Source organism: Mixophyes fleayi, chromosome 8 (assembly GCF_038048845.1).
Source record: "Mixophyes fleayi isolate aMixFle1 chromosome 8, aMixFle1.hap1, whole genome shotgun sequence".
Lineage (NCBI taxonomy): Eukaryota > Metazoa > Chordata > Amphibia > Anura > Limnodynastidae > Mixophyes > Mixophyes fleayi.
In genome coordinates, this window is record NC_134409.1 from 5220922 (window position 1) to 5244867 (window position 23946).

Consider the following 23946-nt stretch of genomic DNA (forward strand, 5'->3'; position numbering starts at 1 on the left):
TCTATGCTGAACAACTGCTCTGTTGGATGTGATTTGCAGTAACTGCACCTCTAAAAGTACAGAAAGCTGCACAGTTCTACAACTCTTGTTCTTCATGTATGTACAATAACACAGTAGTATTTCTCTTCCATTGTTTGCTGGATATAATTTTAAGGATCTTTTCTTATTCTATATGTAGGAGTGGGCTAGCTCGGTTTGAGATGCTCCCTCACTATTACAAAACACAATCATTTTATAGTTGTCTACCTGCCCCTCTACTGCCAGCTATGTCTGTGCTGCTCAGTTACTTGGTAAACTGTCATATCCCATATCGGCACTTATACCCACTTACACGGCACTTACTTGGGCAGCACGGTGGCTAAGTAGTTTGCACTTCTGTCTCACAGCACTGGGGTCATGAGTTCAATTCTCAACCATGGCCTTATCTGTGAGGAGTTTGTATGTTCTCCCCTAGTTTGCGTGGGTTTTCTTCTGGGTGCTCTGGTTTCGTCCCACACTCCAAAAACATACTGGTAGGTTAATTGGCTGCTAATAAATTGACCCTAGTCTCTGTGTGTTAGGGAATTTAGACTGTAAGCTCCAATGGGGCAGGGACTGATGTGATAATAATACACCCAACCTGTAGCTGGTGTTAGGCCCTGCATGTGAAAATTCATGTTTTATGTTTCCAATTGATTTGATATATGATATATCAAATATGTCATTTATTTCCCTCTGAGATTACTTTTCTGTAAACAATGCAATCACGAATATGTTGCCTGAGTCATCATCCATTGGATAAGAAAAATCAAATAAAATTGCCTCTGTTAACAGTCCTACTCCCGTTGGTACCTTATCGGGCAATGCCACTGCCCTGACATTTACTTTCATTCATCCACTAACTAAAATACAATATATTCGAAAGAGTCTCATGAACTGCAATAACCACGTCAGGAATAGATGGCCACTTATGCCCAATGCAGTAAAATGTATCTAGGTCTAACAAGACAGAAAATTAAGGAAAATTTAGTAGAACATAAAATGGCAATAAGACATAAAAAATGTAAAATATTCCATGACTAAATTTTTGGGAAAAAGAAGTACATGGCAATGAGAGCCAACTAAGGTCTATATTACTAGAACATGTTACAGTTATGATAGACAAAAGGAGGAGGTGACTTACAAAACTAGTTACAATGTAGGGAAACAGCTTAAATCCTATACATAGAATTAGATACTATAGAACCTAGGAGTATTAATGATCAAGGTAACCTTAAAACTCTTAAATATATACTGTATATATAATTTGTTTCTTTTTTTCTTTCATCGATTTGATATGCAAAACATGTTATTTATGAACTAACTAATAGCAAAATATTAAGTTCTTATATGGTTCTGATATTTTAAGAAGATTTAAGGGGTGTGCCTCCTTAAATTATCACCTTAAATACAAGAACCTACATAATGTGCAGTGAGGAAGGACGTCATCACGCCTGAAACACATTGGCTTTTTCCTATATATATGGGCAGGTCTGTACCACAGTGGTTAGCATTGTTGCCTCATAGCACTGGGTCATGAGATTGATTCCAAAAGGGCTCTATTTGTGTGGAGTTTTTTATGTTCTCCCCATGTTTGTGTGGGTTTCCTCCTGGTCCTCCAGTTTCCTCCCACACTCCAAAAACAGACGGGTGGGTTATTTGGCTTCTGATTAAATTAACCATATTGTGTCTGTGTGGCCGGGAATATAGATTACAAGCTCCAACGGGTCAAGGACTGATGGGAAAGGTTCCATATTCTCTAAACAGCGCTGCGTAATAAGATTGGTGCTATATAAATAATAAAAATGGTATAGAAGACACTCACAGCATCTATCATGGAACAGCTACATTTTCGTTTATTTAACTATTGCTCCCCTGCTCGGCTGTAGTTACATACCCAGCATAACTGAGTTTTACCAGAGACGGATATATACTGTATATTTTTCCATTGCATTAGTAATGGAGTTTTAGGGATCACTTGTTTCTTTATCTAAACAAGGGAATCTGGATAAACGACATTTTAGGTATCAAGCTCAAGACGTAAATTCCAGTCATTCAAGTTTACTTTTTTGGAGGTACTAGTTCCAGCAAAGTGATTTACTCATCCATCATACCTCATTCTGCATGTAGTGGTGTAACCGCTTAGACTCTCTGTGAATGCATCTATTGACTAAATTAGCATAAAATATAGTACAAGATTTATTCATGATGAATTAATGAATACTTGATTAACCTACAGATTAACTTAATTCCACACTCGGAATAGTCTAAATACTGCAGCACTTATTTTAATATAGCAGTTACTCACTCATTTATTTCTCCTGAATTCACATAAGCTCTTTGTTTAAATACTTGATGGTGATTTAAACTTGAAATTAAGGCATATATTTTCTGATTGTTTAACAATGCAGTTATGATTGATTCATGGAAATGATCTGATATTTAACAGCGCAGATTATCCTTTTTACACTGTCAGATTTACAATAATTTTAACAATAGTTTGAATTTGACATATTTTTAACAATAACGTTGTTATGTATAAAGAACAAAGAGGACAACATATAGGCACAGGAGTAAAATTCTTGGACACAAATTGGATACAGAATTTATTTTTTTATTCACAGAAGATACAATAAATGTATAATTTCAGTAATACTAAACCTTATATATATATATATATATATATATATATATATATATATATATATGGACTTTTATATCTCACTGTAATAACCGCTTTATAAATCTTGCCAAGTAAATGAATTTTTTGTTTAATATTTCATGAATAACGTAATTTCTAATATAATCACTTATTTAATTCATATTACATATAAAGACACTGGTGCGTTTATCAATTTTTCATTTTTCCACTTGTCTGTCTAAAACGGGGCACAATGATTTTTTTTCCAGATCACTGTTTTTCACAATTTCCTGATTATCCACCTCTTATTTGTTTCATCCTCTGTCAAATATAATAGCGGTGTCATTATTTTATTTGTTTCTTCTTAGGTAAGCTAATCAATTCTTATTAAACAGTATATTAAGCATTTGTTTCACAGTAGGTGAGCCCACCCTCTATACTTTATTTTGGTATATATATATATATGTGTGTGTGTGTGTGTGTGTGTGTGTGTATATACAAACACAGAGAGATATATTCCCAAATATTAGGTGTCAAACGTCTCACTTCAAACAAAGGAACCTTTTCCAAGAACCGGGAGAACATGTATCTTTTTGGTGTAATCAATTACTTGTTGTACAGACCTATGTCTCAAAGTTACAATGTGTCCTGTAAAGACACATGGGATGGAAAGAAGTTGAATTGTTCATGTGAAACTGTATATAATCAAAGGTAAGTGTTTGTCTAAAAAAGAAAATAATTTTGTGACTGCGTGTGATATGTAAATACAAGAAAATAAACGTATATATAAAAATAGTATTCATCTGACTTGATAAGTAAAGATATGTGCAATACATAACTAGATGGATGGATAGATAGATAGATAGAGAGAGAGAGAGAGAGAGATAGATAGATAGATAGATATGAGATAGATAGAGAGAGAGAGAAAGAGAGAGAGAGATAGATAGATAGATAGATATGAGATAGATAGATATGAGATAGATAGATAGATATTAGATAGAGAGAGAGATAGAGATAGATAGATAGAGAGAGAGATAGAGAGATAGATAGATATAAGATAGATAGATAGATATGAGATAGATAGATAGATAGATAGATAGATATTAGATAGAGAGAGAGATAGAGATAAATAGATATTAGATAGAGAGAGAGATATAGATAGATAGAGAGATAGATAGATAGATATAAGATAGATAGATATAAGATAGATATTAGATAGATAGATATGAGATAGATAGATAGATATTAGATAGATAGATGGATAGATAGATAGATAGAGAGACAGAGAGAGATAGATAGATAGATATTAGATAGATAGATAGATAGATAGATATGAGATAGATAGATATTAGATAGATATATATTAGATAGATAGATAGATAGATGTGTGTGTATATATATATATATATATATATATATATATATATATATATATATATATATATAAAATAAAGAACCTATCAGACTAATTTTATGTGGTTTGATTGCTGAATAATTATGCTAATAAAATGCAATAAGTTGGTTTGAAAGGACAACCAATTCTATTTCCTTTTAATTACCTATTAATTCTTCAGTGAATATTCTGTGAAGTATGAACAATGTCTTAATCAAGGGAGTGATCACTTGTGAGATATTTGTAAATCTAAATGAATGCATATAAGACATATCTGCACATGTATCACATTAAACAATGAGTCATATCATTTTGGAAGGTTTAGGATTCTTGGTCTTGACAGGTTCTATAGTTTTCAGATAGACTATATCTCTTCTACTACTTGACAGAGCGTAACACATCTCATTTGCTGATTTTACGATAACATAAAAACGGATCAAATGAAGTTTCACATTTTTAAATGTCCAGCGCCAGAGAATGACGTTTTTATTTTATGAGACTTATTTTTTTGTCTGTTTTATTTTTCCACCAAAAATTATGAGATTGCACATAAAAATGTTACGAGTTGAAAAAATGAACTTTTAGCAACCAATATAGATTTTACAATGTCAATGTTATAGGCTGGGAGGCCCAGTGAAAGGAGTGAGATACTAATTTTCTTCAGAGATCTGATTAAAATAGCATAAAACAATAGCAGACATTATGCCAAAGTACTGATAGATACATATATATATATACACACACACACAAACACACACACATTTATGATGTTTTTTACATTATAAATAATGCAATTTTAATGTGATCTTGAAATAAACTGTCAAAAAGTTCTATTTATCTACGTTTATATGACAGTATATCTGACAAATAATAGAAGTTTGTCCGCCTAGTACGTAACTGCCATCTGCTGGATGCACACAGTCATTGTCAAAAATTCCTCAAACAAGTATTCAATATTACAATGTATTGTACAGTTTTGTCATTTACAGTATATTATATGCTCACTGTACTTGCCCCCTCGTTGTCTCTTAACCCTATGAGATGACCATTCTCTGATGCGCTCTTGTTAACTGAGAATGACTCTCAGCATCAGTGTCGAAATTTTTAAATATATTCCAGGGATGCTGTTTTGATGCCTTTAAGCTCATCATGAACATAATTGGAGCACTACAATTCCCATCAAGTCAGGTTTTCTTAATTTGATTAGAAAATACAATTTTGCATTTGAAACAATTATCTTTGATAAAGATGAGCAGCATTTTTCTTGAATATTGACATATATGGACATTTCCAGGGCCTGATTATCCAATTGGCTAACTAGCCTGCAGTCTAGAACTCGAGGCCTTTGGAGGGGCGGAAGATTTTTGGGGTTTTAAAATTTTTGACAGGGATAGGTATAAACTGAAATTCCTTTTAAAATATAAGAGAATAGGTTTTCTCAAAAATAAAAAGAAAACATGAAAAAAAAATGCAGAAAGGTTTCACTCTTGATGTATTCCCATGGTGAAGGTTAAAGACAATGAGTCATCCTTGGGTGGGCGCTTGAGGATAAGTGAGTAGGAGAGACAAATATGGGGACATGTGACAATTAAATGAGTGACAAAGATTGCCATGACCCTTTTAAAGAGCCAAGTGGAGCTGATTTAACATAAATATTGGTTGCTGGGGCGTGAAGGAAGCCGTATTAAATCAAGGATGAGTTTATTTTTACCTACCGCCTATTAGCGGAAGGTGAGTCAGCAGTACAAGCGTATTAGCCTAAGGTGGCCTGATTCCTTAATCCGGTCCTGGACACCAGGGGGTATATTTACTAAACTGTGGGTTTGAAAAAGTGGAGATGTTGCCTATAGCAACCAATCAGATTCTAGCTTTCATTTAATTAGTGTTCTCTACAAAATGACAGCTAGAATCTGATTGGTTGCTATAGGCAACATCTCCACTTCTTCAAACCCGCAGTTTAGTAAATATACCCCCAGGTGTTTTTAGACTATACATATTATTTATATACATTCTTCCCAAGATCAATTAAAATGTTGACTCCACACTAATTAATCTTTGTTATAGGAAACAGGAAATCTCTTATCCAACCTGTTCTTAGAAGCAGCCTTGGCATAAGATTGAAGAAAGTTGTCAGAACTTTGTATTAATCCTCTTGGAGTAACATCAAAAGCTTGTTATTCATGTTTGTAATTCATGAACTAAATGTGTTTGTTGGGATACTTATACAGATATTTGAAGCTCCAGTTTCAAACTGCTATTAATCCTCAAAAAAAGGGTAGGAGCAGGGTGTTCAGTGTAACAAAACCGGGGGGGGGGGGGGGGGGGGGAAGGGGGCGAGACTCAGCTTAGCTGCCTATTATGAACATTTTAAAGGGAAAAAAATGCAGCTAGCCTAGTGACCCAGCCCAGGGTAGCCCACTATGAGACCCAAACTGGGGGGCTAATGCCCCCTGCCCCCCATTGCAGCCCCTGCATAAAGGGCACCTAAGATTGGTTGTGAGCGACCTGTAAGTCATAAGCTGCTCTCTGCTCAGCCTTCCATTTTCTGAAGCTGAACCCCTCTCGGACCACAACAGACAAGTTATCTGTTTTCTCTTTAAACTACCCTCCATTATAGGTTCAATAACTGCAACTTTCTGCCTCTACCAAAACACTATTTGCTTCTGAAAAAAAGACTCCGACATAGGGATAAATACGATGGTTGTGGCCTGCTGCTTTGTAAGGTCCCACTGGACGTTTACAGTTTAAGATAATTTATTTTTATATATTTTATTTCTGTTTTTTTCTATGGATCTGTTCTGCTGGTGCTGCCATCCTCAGAAAATCCATAATCTTTTTAGTTTACTGATAAGGTACATTTAATGAGGTCATTTATAGAATGTGGATATGGCTGTGGCACATGACCAGGTAGATCATGGAGAGCCCAAAAAAAAGCATCTAGAGCTGGATGGGCAAATCCCAGCCTGACTATGTTATATTCTTCATATAGTCTTAGTACATAATACATATAAAATATTTATATAAAGGTTAAAAACTGTACAGTGAATATAATATTTTACAAACCACAGAATGCTGTAACGGAATGATTTCCCCTGGCAGCAAAACACCTTTATAAAAATAATCCCATCCAGCATTAATTTCATGGTGACAAATTCCTGGAACGTTCTCTTCCGTTCCACCATGTGGTAGAGAAGTCGGTACATAGGGGTAGATCAAATTAGGTGAACCCGATTCTACCTTGTGATCCTATGAGAAGATCCACAAAACATGTCCTGTTGGGTGTAGCCAGAGGATGGGTTTTTGGTAACAAACTGATTCATATTTTCACAATAGGTTTATGAGAACCATATAGTCATTTTTTGATAAATTTTCCATGTTAACAGAATTATAAAGTTCTCCCCATATCACTGTCATCACTTTAAGTTCGCAATCATTGTTCCCAATTAGATTCCCTTTGTAAGTCATACACCACGGTACTGCAAGCTCCAACCGGTGGGCAGGTACGTCTGATTGGTGACACCATTGGATGGCTGGTTGTTAGAGTTCAGTTCTAGGCTGAGATCTGTAAGGTCTATCTTTGGCCAGTAGTCTTCATTCTGGTAGCTCGGAGGGGAGAGCTGGACGTAATCACGAGAGGTTTGTTGTCCTTCGTTAGCAAGCGTCACTTCACAAAGTATTTCCAGGCATGAGGGTTGGGGAGCTTCCTCCAGAGGCTTCTCATACAGGGTAGAACTAGGCTGGGGTCACAAAACCAGAAATTGGTCAGACAACAAATTTAACAGTGAAACCTTTCCTCATAAATTACAAAATTACATCATTTTGAGATGTGAAAAATGTTTCTTATATCAGGGTTCTAATGAGCTGAATGTGCTCCTGAATATATCTTGATACAGAACAATATTTAAATGCTCTGACCCCTCAAATTTGCTGTGAGATCTCATATATTTTCCCTGTTTCCATCGCCATAGCCCTGCATGGGCCAAGCATCCTATGTACAGTGCCTTGAAAATGTATTCAGCACCAGTCTATTTTTTTCATACCTAAGAATCTTACCTACTTGAATTTTTATGTAGCGCCGGTGACTCGAGTGGGCTGCAAGTGCGCTTTAGATACCTCCCCTACCAGCAATGAACTACATCTCCCAGCATGCAGTCTGAAGGGGAGTGGGTGAAGGAGCTGCAACAAGCGGCTACACCCTGAGAGAGTGGAGAAGACTTTACAGTGGAGAATGGGAAAGCTTACCAGATACCTGAGCAGAGAATAGTCATCATGGACACAGATCAGTGGAGATAAGTAACCAATGTTTATCATGTTATTGATCTACTTGGACTGATTATTTGTTACTAGTCAGGTAGGGAACAGGTGGGGAGACCTAATGGATATTTTATAATACCCTTTTGCGGGACTGTGATATAGTAACAAGGGTACAGTGTAAGGAAAGATAGTTAGGAGATAAAGACTGAGTCTAATACTGAGTAAAATTACACTAATCACCTTGGCATTATTTCCTATCTGTGGGAAAGCCTGGTGTATTATTATTTCATTTGTGTATGCCTGTGGCCCTAAGTAGGAGGGCGGAGGGTTCCTTAGTTTCTCTCTGGTGTTGTTCATTTCAAGAGGACAGGAAGACCCTACGGTACTGAAACTAAGGCCTCAAAGGAAATGAGGTAAAGTGTTTATTTACAGACAAAACACACCCATAGCCCCACCCCAAGAAATAATTAACTAAATAAAATAAAGTAATAAAAATAAAAACACTCAAATCTCATCATGTATTTATCCCCCTAGGTCAACACTTAGTTGAACCCCTCTTCAGTAATCTGTCTGAATAACCGTGTTTATTAATGTTGAACCCTGAGATCAAGCAATGGTTGCCTCTTCCTCCTTGCACAATTGCTGGAACTGGGTCAGATGAGTTGAGGAGCACCGATGAATGGCTTCAGATCTTACCACCGATTTTGGATGGAAAAAAAGATCAGGACTGGGCCACTCAGGACATCTATTGTCTTTATTTTAAAACTCCAACAACCCTTACTGTAAAATATCACTAACGTGCGCCTGCCCACAGCTGAGCATGCTTTTTTCCCAGTGCTTCACAGGTCCATAATGCAGGATCAGCAAATCGAGCTTTGTGGCAGGCGGTATCATATTTTTGACCAGGATTTGTCTGCAATCTATCCATCGATCCTGACAAGATTGCCCATCCCTCCTGCAGAAATGCTTCCCCATAATATGATGCCATATATAATGGTTGTAAAGTTGTTACCTGATTGCCTTGAAGCCTTTGACTTACGTCATACATAGCTCTTAGCATTCAGGCCAGAAAGTTCCTGAGGTCTCCTCAGACCACAAGACCTTCTGTCACGTCTCTGCAGTATCTTCTGTATGCCATTTTTTTCTAATTCTTTTTAGCCAAATATATGATGCTATTTTTGAAGCTAAAGCTTCTTTCTTGTGGTCCTCAAATGAAGACTCTGTTTGTAATACCTTTGAGAAAAATGACTTACGGACATTATCTTCTATAGCAGCCACTGATATCTGTTGTCACAATTGGCCCTACTCTGGTAGGTGCCCCTTTTGTCCTGCACAGAAGCTTGGGGAGGTGACCTGATCTAGGCAGTATGGCTGTAGCTTTATACATCTTCCACTTCTGAACTATGGGTTGTACTAAGCTTCGAAGGACGTTCAATGCCTTATACCCCAGATTTGCGCCTGTCTGTAATTATATCTTGGAATGGTTTGCTTTGTTTTGCAATATATAAATTTATGATACAGTTTATTTATGAAGCTGTGCTTTAGTTTTACCTTCCATGGGTTCCGTATGGAGATGCTTTATCTGATAATCCTGTACCAACTTTCTATATTAAGCTTTTATCAGCATTACCTGGTATTGTTTCCGGATCTCAGTCAGGTATGAGTCCAATACACGGTGCAGATTTGGCAAAGGGGGCCACAATTTATCCTTCAGCTTCCTTAGACCAAGATATGACATAGAGGAATATTACAGGTACAGCTTCATGAGCAGGTATAACACACAGGCATCACATAAAGGTATTGCACACATATAGTACACACAGGTATCACACACAGGTATTGCACATGTATTACACACAAACATCACATACAGGTATCACACACAGGTATTATACACAAGTATTATACACAGTTGTTGCAACAGGTACCATGCACTGATGTTACATACAGATACTACACAAATGTATCACATGTATAACAAACAAGTGCTACACACGTGTCCCAGACAGGTAGCACACTTTGGTATGAGACACTAGAATCATACACAGGTATTGTACACACAGGTATTATACACAAAGGCATCACATACTTTTATTAAATACACGTTGATATCACACCATATGAATAGAAGAGATATTAGTAGTACGGAGGGTTGGACATACAGAATAACATGATCAGATCTCAACCATAAGTTAGATAGCAAACTGAGGATTTTTATTTTTTTAGAAATATTTACATACCTGTAAAAAGAGGGGAAGATACAACACACACAAAGGCCAGCTGCCAGGACTAACACCACACACAGAATAACGACTGGTGTAATCCATCCTGCAAGAGAGGGTATATATCATAACATACATGTATATATCATATGTCGTCTTCACCTCTTATAACACGGGATTTCATGAATCTGCACCTAAAGGCTTGCACATGTCCACTGTGTCATGTCCCTGCTTCTGTCAATGAATACCTTTATAGATGATCAAGAAGAAGCTGTGGGTCCCAAATCTAACATATTTCTGCAAGAAGTTTTAATCATTCCATGCTTTTCTTGTCTTACCGATGCTGGATGGATACTTGACGGTGACTCGAGGGGACCATTCGCTCCAGAATCCCTGGATTTTCTCTGCGCCCGGACTGGCTCTTATTTGCAAGATGTAGCTGGTCCCAGGAATCACAGTCAGCAGCTTGTGGTGAATACCTGCTGGAACCTGTAGAGTCTGGTATAGAACATGCAACATTATCTCTTTATCTGTGTTTACCTATCACACCCAGCTCTTTAACCCCATCCTATAAACACGTCTTTCTCTCCCTCTTGTTCCATAATTTGCTTTACCTTCACTTTTGCTCTATTCCCTTATCATTTTCATCTATTTTCCGAGCCTCTATTTCTCCCTTGCGAATAATTTTACCCCATAAATCTCACATACCTTTCACATTTACTCACAATACTTTCACAACCTGTCACACTTTTTTTTGTTTGTTTTGTTTATAAATTACTTTTGCTTTACAACCGTATAACAAAAGGTTTAGTTTGGTAGTTTGTTGATCTGTGAGCACATTGGTTGATGTAATTACATAGTGGAGAAGATCAATATTACCAGATATTGCACAGTGAAAAGCAGTATTAGCTTTCCAATGCACGGAGCAAGTTACATAGTAATATTTTGAACCTTTGCTGCAGGTCAGAAGAGAGCTATGCCCTGTCAGACCACCACTATTGGCCATATGCCGAGTCCGAGTTATTTGAAGGGTACTGCTATTGATACTTTTGAAGAATCACACCGTTCACCCCCAGTTTTGCAGAATTTCTATCAACATTTTAGGACTAATAAATAAAGTATATCGTTTCTAAGTTTCTGCCAGGTTGTAATAGTGGGCACGGGTGGGCTCATCCAAAGCAAAGCAATAGCATTCTTCACATCAATATATTAATACCATAAGTACAAATATTATGAGTGACTTATTTCTATGATGCCGTTGTCTGAGCAGGGCACATCATATTCCATATTAATGGTCTTGACACTGTAATCGGTTGCATCGTTTTGGAGTGATTTCGCAAAACGTCCACCAGCCATTTACAACAATGTCCTCTGGAAAATGTGACAGTTAGTTGGCAATACACCTGTGGACCTGCTGGTGGCTCTGGAAACTATGTCAACTAGTGAACTCTCCCTGTGCACCTGCTGGGTGACCTGGAATTTATGACCTGGGTGGTCTGGAAACTGTGACAGTTATTTGCAACCCTGCTGTGTGACCTGGAACATGTGGCATGCTGGGTGGTCTGGAAACTGTGACAGTTATTTGCAGCCACATATATCAGTGCATCTATCAGGGACCATGCCCAGCAATGTAAGTTCAATGGAAGAAGTTATACATATATTGAAGTGTATAAAGTAATTCTTTAGTTTCTTTAAAATAGTGATTAATAATATTTATTCATTATACTCCATTGTTGAAAATTACTACATGTAATGTAGTGTATAAAAAGTTAGTGAATTCTGTTAATAAAGTAATTTAGTCATTACATTTCAGTTTAAGGCGGTTACCGCAGGGTTTCTCTAGTTTAATATGGTTTATAAATGAAAGATTGCTCTGATGGCGTGTCCCAGTCTCCTCATGCAGGATACAGAATAAGGGATGTGTACAGTAAAGCGATTGGTTATAAATGCAGCCTCCAACCAAAAAAGACAACCATAGGAAGGTAGAGCTGTAATAAATGGCTGGAGCAGACCAGGATAGAGACCCCGGCTTAGGGCCACAGCATTTTTTAATGTGTTATTTACTTATCAGGAAGACTTAGGCATTGCATCAGTTAGGGCTACATCACCTCCATGTATTTATCTTATACAGATGGGAATGTCAGATCTGGAATCATATAGAGTTAGGGCAGTAGGGGAGCAGAAAGTGTCCGGGGAGGGGGTGACACTAAATGTAAATCAGAGTTTAGGCAGCAGCCTTTTACATAGTCTGGATATTAACCTTTGAAGGTCCTGTGTTTTTAGGATACTAATTATAAGCAAGGAAGAATATTACAGTTTGTTGACCTGTAGAAAATTAGTATTGATAAATGTAAAAAAAAGTATAAAAGGTTTATTTTTAAAGGGTTTCATTATAATGTTCCCCTCTGTATAAACCCCTATGGGAATCCCACAATGTAACAAAGCAATGAGGAAGGTAAGTCAGATGCTTGGTTACATAGGGAGAGGAATCAGTAGCAGAAAGAAAGAAGTAATAATACCACTGTATAGGTCATTGGTACGTCCTCATCTAGATACTGTGTTCAGTTCTGGAGGCCATATCTCCAGAAGGATATAAATACATTACAGACTGTACAAAGAAGGGCAACTAACATGGTGCATGGTCTACAGCACAAAACTTACCAGGAAAGACTAAAATATCTTAATATGTATAGTTTGGAGCAGAGAAGGGAAAGGGGAACATGATAGAAACTTTAAAATATATCCATGGTTATAACAAGGTGCAGGAGGGAAACATTCTACAAAGGAAGAGAAGTATTAGAACACGAGGACATGTACTGACACTGGGGGGAAGGAGGTTTAGAGGAAATGACTTCACAGAGAGGGTAGTGGATAAGTGGAATAGCCTCCATCAGAGGTGGTAGAGGATAATACAGTAGAGCAATATAAACATGCTTGGGATAGACATGAGGATATCCTTACAAAGAACTAAGGATCAAATAGATTTTGAGGTTATCATAAGTTAAAAAAATGCGCAGACTAGATGGGCCAAGCGGTTCTTATCTGCTGTCAAATTCTATGTTTCTATATCTCACTATTAATTGAATCCACTGTGGCTCACAGCAGTGGAGGACTCAATCTATCAGTAGCTTCTCGATAGAACTCTACAGATCTCTGAAGTCATTTTTCTGCATGTTAGATACCATTCTTGCGGTATGTTGTTAATCTCCATGTCATATGAGTTAATAATTATTGTAGAGTGTTGCTTCAAATTTAAAAACAAGTACAATATGATCATGTTCTGTAAGTATGACATGATGGGTGTTGTAGTGCTACAAGGTACATCAAAGTCTGCAGAGAGAGTATCATGTAAGATATGCTTAGATAACATTGACTCAGCAACAAAGTGTCCCTGGAACTGATTGTAAAATGTTGATCATTATGCCTGAGAGGTGCTGCATGAGGACTGTGAATATGGATAATAGCCTAGAATGGGGGATTTATGATTCTCAGAATAGTGTTATACTGGTCATATACTCTGTGGACTCTACTTATTTCTGTCTGGCCAATTCTTATATTTACCGTCCAAGATTTTTCACTGTCCTCCGAGAAGCGGATCTGGTACATCAGATGTTCTCCAAGGCCCGGTAGTGAGCTTGACCAATTAAGAGCCAGCTGGTTTCCGGGCAGCTGCTGGACATTTAGTTCAGGTGCTGATGGTAGCACTGCAGTCAGATACAACACAGGGGGTTTGTATGTGAACAGAGACAGCATTCTAGTATGTAGTGTGACTCAATCAGATTCTTCATCTCGCCTGTAGGTGTCACTGCTGCTATGGCAGAATACAAAGAGTTTTATTTCAGACCATAGTGACATTTGTGACTCCTGTAGGCTACTATCCCAGTGTATTAATTAACAAGAACCCTTGCATCAATGACAATGTTAAGCTATGGGATCAGGGACCTAGGCTGTATGTCTGAAGCACAATCCACATTATCAACAGTTTAATTATTATTATTAATTGTAGCATTTTTGCTGGGACATTATATCTGCAGCTGATTTGGGATGTATTTGTTTAATTTCATTATATCACTTAACATTCTATGCTAATGTTTCCCTAATGGTGACAAGTGACAGTTCTGATTTGGATGTTATGGTCCTTTAGAAGGTATTATAACCCGGGGTAACCATGATTAACTAACTATCTGTTTTACAAGGATTATCTTATTCCTATGTACCAAGGTCTGTGTTTAAACAATAAGCCTGAAGACTGTTTGTGCTGTCACTTGTGATGAATTGCATTAGTGATCTAGATTCAGTACAATGACATAGTTGCAATCTGCTTCCGCCCTGACATTCATCATTAACAGTTGTATGACGGATTTAGGACATATCCAACCTATCAACCCTTTCATTTGTATTCATCTTTCCATCCTCTACCCAATAAATCCAAATTTATACAATGCCCTGACTGTTTCACCCCTGGTTCCAGAGAGTGCATCAAACATGTACTGCCTTTACAGCAAAGACTCCCTTCTCACAAGTCTAAAGATATTCTTAATTAGAATAATGTCTGTGTGGTCAAGAGGACTGTCATTCTGCGAGCGTCCACTAAGTGGCAGCCTTACCTATATGGTTAACCCAAAATGGTTTCGCATAGTACAAGCTCCAGTTCCCATACACAGATGTTACGTTCAGTTTCAGAGACATGGTGCTGCCATCTCTAGCCAGGAATACACAGTTACAGTCAGGTGAATGAATAGGATCCTCGCAAGGCTGCCACACTCCTGTGCTGTGTATGGAGAGAAAACATTATAACCGCCATTAACACATAGAAACAAGAAGAAAAAGTGTTACAAAACATGACTTCTGCTTGAGCTCACATATAATCAGCTTATATAGATCAGTAGGGCAAGCATTTAGTTATGACATACTTTCCTACTCTCCTGGAATGTGCTGGAGACTCCTGAATTCCGGCTAGTGGTCCTGTACCCCTGGGAGATTAGGGCCACTCCGGCTTATCTTACTGTAGAAGTGGGAGGGAGTTGATATGCTGATTTGTGTCATCAGTTTCCACCTGTGCTGCATGAGAACATGATTCACATCGTCACACAGCAGACGGCAGGGTATGATGACGCATTTCGCAAATTGTGACAACACACTTCCTGCACTTGCCCCTTGGGCCTCCCCTCCAAGATCTCCCAGAGAGTAAGTCAAGTAAGTAGGCAAGTCTGAGTTATGATGTCTACATGATTGCTCAGAAGTCTCATAATTAGTTCCCTGTGCCCAGTGGCTATTGTGAGGGAAGATGTGATAGAAACTTTTTCATGGATGAAAAACCTGAGTCTTATTAACCGCATGGGTGACACCCTTAAAGCTGTCATCTCCTTGGGCCTTTTTTACGAAAAACGAGGCTGTTGCATGGAAATTGGTATTCTCTGTAACACCGCTCCTCGGCATGCATGCTCTCGAGCCTATTCTCTATGCACCCAAGGCGGTTCCCCAGCCTCTAGGGATACTCTGGAGAAAGACAGCACTCTCCGGAATTTATAGTTATCTGACTGTCATTTTCTAATATTTTTGTTTCTGCAACAAAGACGTTAGGGTTAGAGTTGAGATGCACCAAGGTTTTGGAAAAGTTATCCTAGCCGTCACCTTACCCTAAAACTCCACCATAAAACCAAGCCCCCAAATTGTAAATAAAAAGAAATTGCAGATACCCTCCACTCAGAGGTATTAATACTCTCCTGGTTGAAAATAGAAACCATATCTACTAATATTATGGCTGCTGGTATCTATCTTAGGTCTTAGCAGCAGCAAATGTGACAGATAACCGTCCGTAATGAGTCTACAATTACAAATCTTCTATTCAAGTAAAGAACGATTATATCCCTCAATTTGTTAAATTACTGTTGTCACTTGTCCCCCTACTCTGTCTGTTGATTTGTTCCTCTGGTATTTACCCCCCTCACCTGTATCTATAGAATGCTTGGTAGAATGATTGTACATCGGTTTTCTTGCCCCATTTGCAGCAAACTTGAGACAGATCAGAGGTGTAGCATGTTAGCCCAATGCAATCTGGAAAGAGCAGATTATTACAGGATGATCGTCAGGGAACAAGGCTCAAAAACACTGTATTCCTAAGGTCTAAATGTCTTTAGTACTGTAGTACTAAAGACATTAGTACTGTTTCTGATAGTCTCTTACTACGTACTAGTTATTAGCAAAGCCACCAACAGTATTTGAAATTTCCCCACATCAAAACATTGTCACATATGCAATAATATTGCATGATGAATGCTCTGAGAGAGCAAGGAATCCTATTTACACCCCGGGCATCTGACACTGTTGTCTGCAGCTACAAACAACCTTGGCAATAATTCCCAGTTCAAAGAATCATACTTACAATTATGTAATTTAAATTATGAAATGGGAAACATAATAAATAAATGAATTTGTAGAACATGTAACAATTTTCTAGGTCAGTAAAGTTAATTTGCAGACTGCATTATAAGTTGGGACACAAAGTGTTTCATGTTATGCGGATTTGTTATTTTTAATTTATTAATTGTTGCTCTGTTTTCCATTTCTATATGAATAAACTTCATAACTATGAATCATAATAACTAATTACCCCTTATATATGCTCCACTACTCCACATGACAGACTAAAACGCTTAAAGGAACAGTCTCTTAATATTTACTTATTTTATTAACAATTTTGTTGTCAACTTTCCACTTAAAATGTAAGTTGCAATGTGTTAGTCATCTACCTGCAGATTGTGGACTGTCAAATGTAACAGCCTCTGACCAAGGGCCCCAAACCAAGGGTCCATCATCCATCCATGATGTGCGAACACGAAGATGGTAGTGCAGACCAGGTGTGAGCTGAGGAAGCTGAAGTTCTTGGTCCGTCACAATCTGCTCAGAAATATACAGACCAAATGTACATTTCAGTGCAACTCCAGAATCCCCTCTTAAAACAGTAGCACTCTGCGGTTCCCACCAGCACTACGGATCCCATCACCAGCACTACAGATCCCACCACCACCACCACCCCTACAGATCCCATCACTACCACCACTACGGATCCCATCACCACCACCACTAAGGATCCAATTACCACCACCACTATGGATCCCATCACCAGCACTACGGATCCCACCACCACCACCACTACAGATCCCATCACTACCACTACTATGGATCCCATCACCACCACCACTATGGATCCCATCACCACCACTACAGATCCCACCACCACTACGGATCCAATTACCACCACCACTACGGATCCCATCACCACCACCACTACGGATCCCATCACTACTACTATAGATACCACCACCACCACTAAGGATCCCATCACCACTACGGATCCAATTACCACCACCACTATGGATCCCATCACCACCACCACTACGGATCCCATCACTACTACTACAGATCCCACCACCACCACTAAGGATCCCATCACCACTACGGATCCAATTACCACCACCACCAATATGGATCCCACCACCACCACTACAGATCCCACCACCACTACGGATCCCATCACCACCACTACAGATCCCACCACCACCATCACTACGGATCCCATCACCACCACCACTACAGATCCCATCACCACCACTACAGATCCCACCACCACCACTACAGATCCCACCACCACTTCGGATCCAATCACCACCACCACTATGGATCCAATTACCACCATCACCACTATGGATCCCACCACCACCACTACAGATCCCACTACGGATCCCACCACCACCACCACTATGGATCCCATCACCACCACTACAGATCCCACCACCACTACAGATCCCACCACCACCACCACTATGGATCCCATCACCACCAATATGGATCCCACCACCACCACTACAGATCCCACCACCACCACCACTATGGATCCCATCACCACCACTATGGATCCCACCACCACTATTACGGTTCCACCACCATAGTCCTCTACAGTTCCCACCTCCCATGACTATAGCATAAAAATATGGCAATGAAACAGCCCTTATTGAACCAACAGTTAACTGTTTTAATATGTCAATAATAAATTATTAACAGAAAGTGTAAATGAAAAACTATAATATTTGCGTTCAGCAAATAACATCTGTGATTCTCTGCTAGCCGAGGTCAGGGACAATGTGGAGTTTCCACAAATCTATGTCTGGATATCAGATTCAGGAAACTATATGTAATATTTCATAGATCTTTGTACCAGGGGGATACCACAGGGTTAGGAGAAAAATCACCCACCTTTTGTTGTTTCTCCATCAAGTTCTCTGACCAATACTGCACCTCATATTGCAGCAGGAAGGGCATATCATATTCTGGAGGTTCCCATGTTACATGGAATTGTTCAGAATTTTCTTCCCATAAAACCTTGATATCACTTGGACTTTGTATTATTGCTAAAAAAGCCAAAAAGGAAAACATGTAAAAGATGTTGAGTGTTGTGTACTGGTTCCTAGACCAGGCCCTGTCTCCAAAATGTGAACTGATCTTATATGTGAGACTATTTATCCTGAGGGAGGTGTAGTCTGAAAAAACGGAGCAGCAGTAGAAGAATGTATTACGAGGAATATTAATCTAGCTGCTGCATTCAAAATAGATTGTAGTCGTAAAAGTCTGGTATGATGAAGACCAGTAAGAAGTAAATTAATATTTTTGCAGTGTCTTGTGTGAGACATGTGCATATTCTGGAAATGTTTCTTAGATGTATGTAACAGGCTTTGGATACAGTTTGCATGTGGGGAACAAAGACAGTTCTGAGTCAAGCATGACACCCAGGCAGCGTCAGATAAGAAGTTTGTATTGGCTGGGGATTTTTTGAAAGATTGAGTTTGTAGTGGTGAGAGGACATCCAAGATGAAATAGCAGATAGACAGTCAGTAAAGTGGCCAACATAGATGAAGAGAGATTCGGAGAGGATAGGTATATTTTCTATCATCAGCATAGAGGTGATACTGAAATCCAAAGAAGTGTATTCATTTTCCAAAATAAGTGGTATGGTCAGAGAAGAACAGAGAGCTTAGGACCTCCAACTGATAGAGGAAGCGGAGAGGAGGTGGATCCAGCAAATCAAACACTGAAGGAGCAGTTTACTAAGCAGGATGAGAACCAGGATAGGACAGTGTCTTGAAGACCTAGGGAATGTAATATTTGTATGAGAAGTGAAAAGTCAACAGTTTCATATGCTACAGAGAGGGCCAGGAGGATTAGAATTACAGATGTTAGTTGAGGTTGGGATGAACACAGGAGGCAGTGATCGACTAATTTGTTAGGTGATAGGGTCAAGTGGACAGGTAGAATCGAGTGGGAGGAGAAGAGGAGATTAGATTTGTAGGATCAATGAAGAGAATGTGCCAGAGGTTACAGTAAAGGAATTGAGACGGTTGTTGGTTGGGTAGAGTATACAGTTCATGTCAGATCTTGTCCATGGAGGATGCAAGATATTGGGCAGTGTGATAGTGGTTGGTTTGGGAGAGTTGTGAAGAGATTTAAATATATTAAAGGTGCTTTGGGGTTGCAAGGCTGACCGAAGATGAGAGATTGGTTGATCAGTATATTTGAAGAATTCATGAGAAATACAAAACTTTCGCCAATTTAGCTCTACTTGGCCGGCAGCACATTTCTTTCGTATGCTACAGATGAGAATGTGGATGACGCTGAAAGGGAAAAGTAGTTGGAGCCACTTAATCAAAGGCTGTTATTAGCGTTGATTAAGATACCGGTATTGTAATAGCAGGAGAAGAGAATGTAGAACTTAGGGCTAGAATTTGTTGCACAGAGTTGTGAAGTTGTTAGAAAATTAGTAGATATGAGATTTCTTCGTGTATGCGGAAGCTTAGTATAGTTTGAGTAACAATGAGATTCTTTTTTAAATATAATTGTTGTGAATAAATAGTCGTCCCATATTTAATTATTGCAAATATTGCTCTTTCTTACCTATAAGTCCAACCTCAAATCTACGTTTACTGAGGGTCAGATTTTTACTTCTGTCCTTCACTAATACATGAAGGTCATTGAACAAGCGGACGTCATCGTGTTCACAGACATAGAGCGTGCGGCTGCCATTTTGTACAGTGACGTCACATTCCTCTTCTGGCTCACTGCGGGGAACGGGATGTAATAAATTGTATATCAGATACTGCGTCACATTCACGGACTCCAGTGTTTAGTCTTCACTGTTGTAGTACAAGGTGTAAATTTCAAGAACAGTTAGAAAAACTCTTTGCACTTATATAATTGTGAACAATTTTGAAAGTACATTTGTATTACTGCTCCATTTTACACAGCTTAAATATACATCTATATAGGATTATCACAGGGCGTCCGGGCTCATATTTTGCACTGGGGCACAATGGCCTTTAGCTACAATGCTGTCTGGAAGGGGAGATGATTAAAGAGAAACTAGATACACTGTCCAAATTGGTCACTGAGCACTAAGACCACTGGAGCTGTGTAATATACTCATCCAATCAGGTCGAAAAATTGGATGAGGTCACGTGTGGCCATATTAAGTGCAATGTATATATGTAACAATATATTCTGTATCCTATTTATTTGTCTTATTTCCATATGAAATGTTTTGTTAGCCAGCAGAACTAATGAATTTGCAAGTGGTTCACCATTTGGAAATAACCGCTTTATATAGGCTGCGAATTGCAATCAGTAGTTTCGTGCGGTCAATGCCCTAAGCCTAAGATATGTATATAGCGCCACCTGTGTTTTTTTCATGTCATTTCAGGCAGATAACTTATAAAGTTTGTCCTTTCAAATGGCGCATTATAAAGTAGCTCAACCTATCACCAAAACATTATAATAATATCATAAATGCATTTCTAATGACTGTGTAATATTTCATTTACTTACTTTTCATAGAAGTAATAAAAACCAAATGTTACTTTACTTTCGCCAACAGTATCCCCGGTCGGTAGCTCCTCAGCCTCACAGTAACATGTAATTGTCTTGAGGTTTCTGGAAAAACAGTGAGGGACCCCCCTGTCTTCAGATAAGAGGAGAAGGTCTACAAACCATGGAAGACAAAAAAGAATATAGCTGTGCTCCAGTTCCCAATGACAGAATAATAAATGTACAAAGACATCATCATATCATATTCCAAAGGTATGAAACCTGTCACATGATTGAACATTTTGTTATAATGATAATAATAATAATAATAATAATACATAAATGCATTTGCAGTGCATTTTTTCACGCAGTAAGGAACCAAAGATAGACTGTGCCTTTGTTTCAATGATTTTTATTTTCACATTCATTTATTTGCACTAAAAACATTATTGAAACTCAGACTGTTAATGAAAGTTTGAACGAAGCCTACAGAGGGGGTCTGCAAAATACACAGAGCGGCAGATCTCAGTAAACCCACACTCAGAGAAATCTATTCTTCAGGCAGATTTCTTTATTTCCGTTGCACATGGATAAGATCACAGATAAGCTCAGGTGTGTGCACTGGACACAAATATATTTACTACACAAGAGGTATTACTTGACCTCGCAAAATGGAAATTTAGTCATTGGGTTAGATGGTAAACACCCCAAGAGTATTACAAGAACTGAGAGTGGAAAATAAACAAAATCTGGGTGGACAATGTAATCCTCTGGGGGTATATTTACTAAACTGCGGGTTTGAAAAACTGGAGATGTTGCGTATAACAACCAATCAGATTCTAGTTATCATTTATTTAGTTCATTCTACAAACTGACAGCTAGAATCTGATTGGTTGCTATAGGCAACATCTCCACTTTTTCAAGCCCGCAGTTTAGTAAATATATCCCCTGGAGTTGAAGTTTCCCTTTAATTCCATATCCGTATGCCCCCTTCTTTGGGCTTTCTTTGCATTCCTGATGGAACCAGAGTCGGATTATGAGTAAGGTGCTGGATTGGGCACGCTTCCTCTTCATTCAGGGACTGGCTGGCCAGGAGGGCATTTGCTCTCCTTTAAAATGGGCTGCTGAGCAGACTCTCGCCAGCCCCACCTATTTGTCAAACAAACATATAAAAAAGGGTTGTAATAATACTGGGCCTTAGGCAGCAACCTAATGAATGGAACTCCGCTGGAGAAAACAAATAGCATGGTATAGAGTGACGATGACCTCTCACCATCTCAGCTGCTCACATAGACAGCGGTGCTGTACGCTTCTCAGAGCAGACCGTAAGAAAATAGTACTGACATCATTTTTAGAAGTGTGTTTATCAATGCTTTCCATGGAACAAAGGATCTCTACGGTGCAGTATTTCTTCAGTGGTTTTCTCCAGTTGGGATCCGTTTATGTGGATGAGGTCATATTATATCGGGGCAGCACAGTGGCTCAGTGGTTAGCACTTCTGTCTTACAGTACTGGGGTCATGAGTTCAATTCCCGACCATGGCATTATCTGTGTGGAGCTTGTATGTTCTCCCCGTGTTTGCGTGGGTTTCCTCCCACACTCCAAACATACTGGTAGGTTAATTGGCTGCTAACAAATTGACCCTATTCTGTGTGTGACTGTGTGTGTATATTAGGGAATTTAGAGTGTAAGCTCCAATGGGGCAGGGACTGATGTGAGTGAGTTCTCTGTACAGTGCTGCGGAATTAGTGACGCTATATAAATAAATAAATGATGATGATGATGATTATATATTGCGATTGGCTCTACCAGTCCTCTGCAAAACCAAACGCCTGATGCTGCAGATTGGGATGAAGTTTGTAAGAGGGAACAATAACACCATGACCACAATGCTATTCTGCTAATGATGTTTCCATAAAAAAAAAGTCTCTGTCCCAGTCTAACATTCCCTTCTCGTTACTGTGAGTCTGGTGTAAAAATGGGAAACTGAATCTACACATCACATCATTATTATACACTGCAGTTTGGTTATATCCAAGAAGACACCAGTGGTTCATGTCAACAGGTCTCTTCAGGAATCTAATAGATCTCAGCTGATGCAAAACCTCTTGGCTGCGATTCTCGGGTGGATCATAACAACCAGAGACAGAACCATCACTGACATCTCAGTTTCTTGGGATGTTCAGCAGCAGTTTGGAATAAGATAACATTTTTTTCGTGGCACCAAACCAGACAATTTCCACAATAAGAGACTCAAAAGTGTCAGTTACACAACTTACCTTCTTCTGTGACTCTGGCTTTCCCAACGGCCACAAACAACGTGAGGACAATGCACAGGGTCAGAGGTCGGGCTCCTCCATCAGATCTGTCTCCCATATTTCTGGCTGGTTGTTGTCCTCGATGCTGCTGAATGTTCTGCGAATACTTGTCTGGCTCATTGACTTGGAACCTCAGGAAACACTTTCCTGGAGGGGTGAAGGGAGGCCCCAAACCACCCGAGTGTGGTGAACGCAATGTGACAGTGACATGGAGCAAACCACACTGTGCATCCTGTTGGTGGCCGG

The 23946-nt window shown here is 38.9% G+C and overlaps 1 protein-coding gene across 1 annotated transcript; it reads right to left on the reverse strand.

The window, feature by feature from the left end:
• Nucleotides 1-4774: 4774 nt before the first annotated feature.
• MPL (MPL proto-oncogene, thrombopoietin receptor) lies at nt 4775-23862 on the reverse strand. The gene is made up of 12 exons (XM_075181713.1): nt 23662-23862; nt 21404-21557; nt 20477-20640; nt 18785-18939; nt 17281-17428; nt 16480-16585; nt 15136-15299; nt 14090-14232; nt 10867-11026; nt 10547-10634; nt 9937-10024; nt 4775-7789 (listed from the first exon to the last, which is right to left on the reverse strand). The coding sequence occupies exons 1-12, from the start codon at nt 23756-23758 to the stop codon at nt 7514-7516; spliced, it is 1743 nt and encodes a 580-aa protein (XP_075037814.1). The 5' UTR covers nt 23759-23862; the 3' UTR covers nt 4775-7513.
• Between the last annotated feature and the right edge of the window lie 84 nt (nt 23863-23946).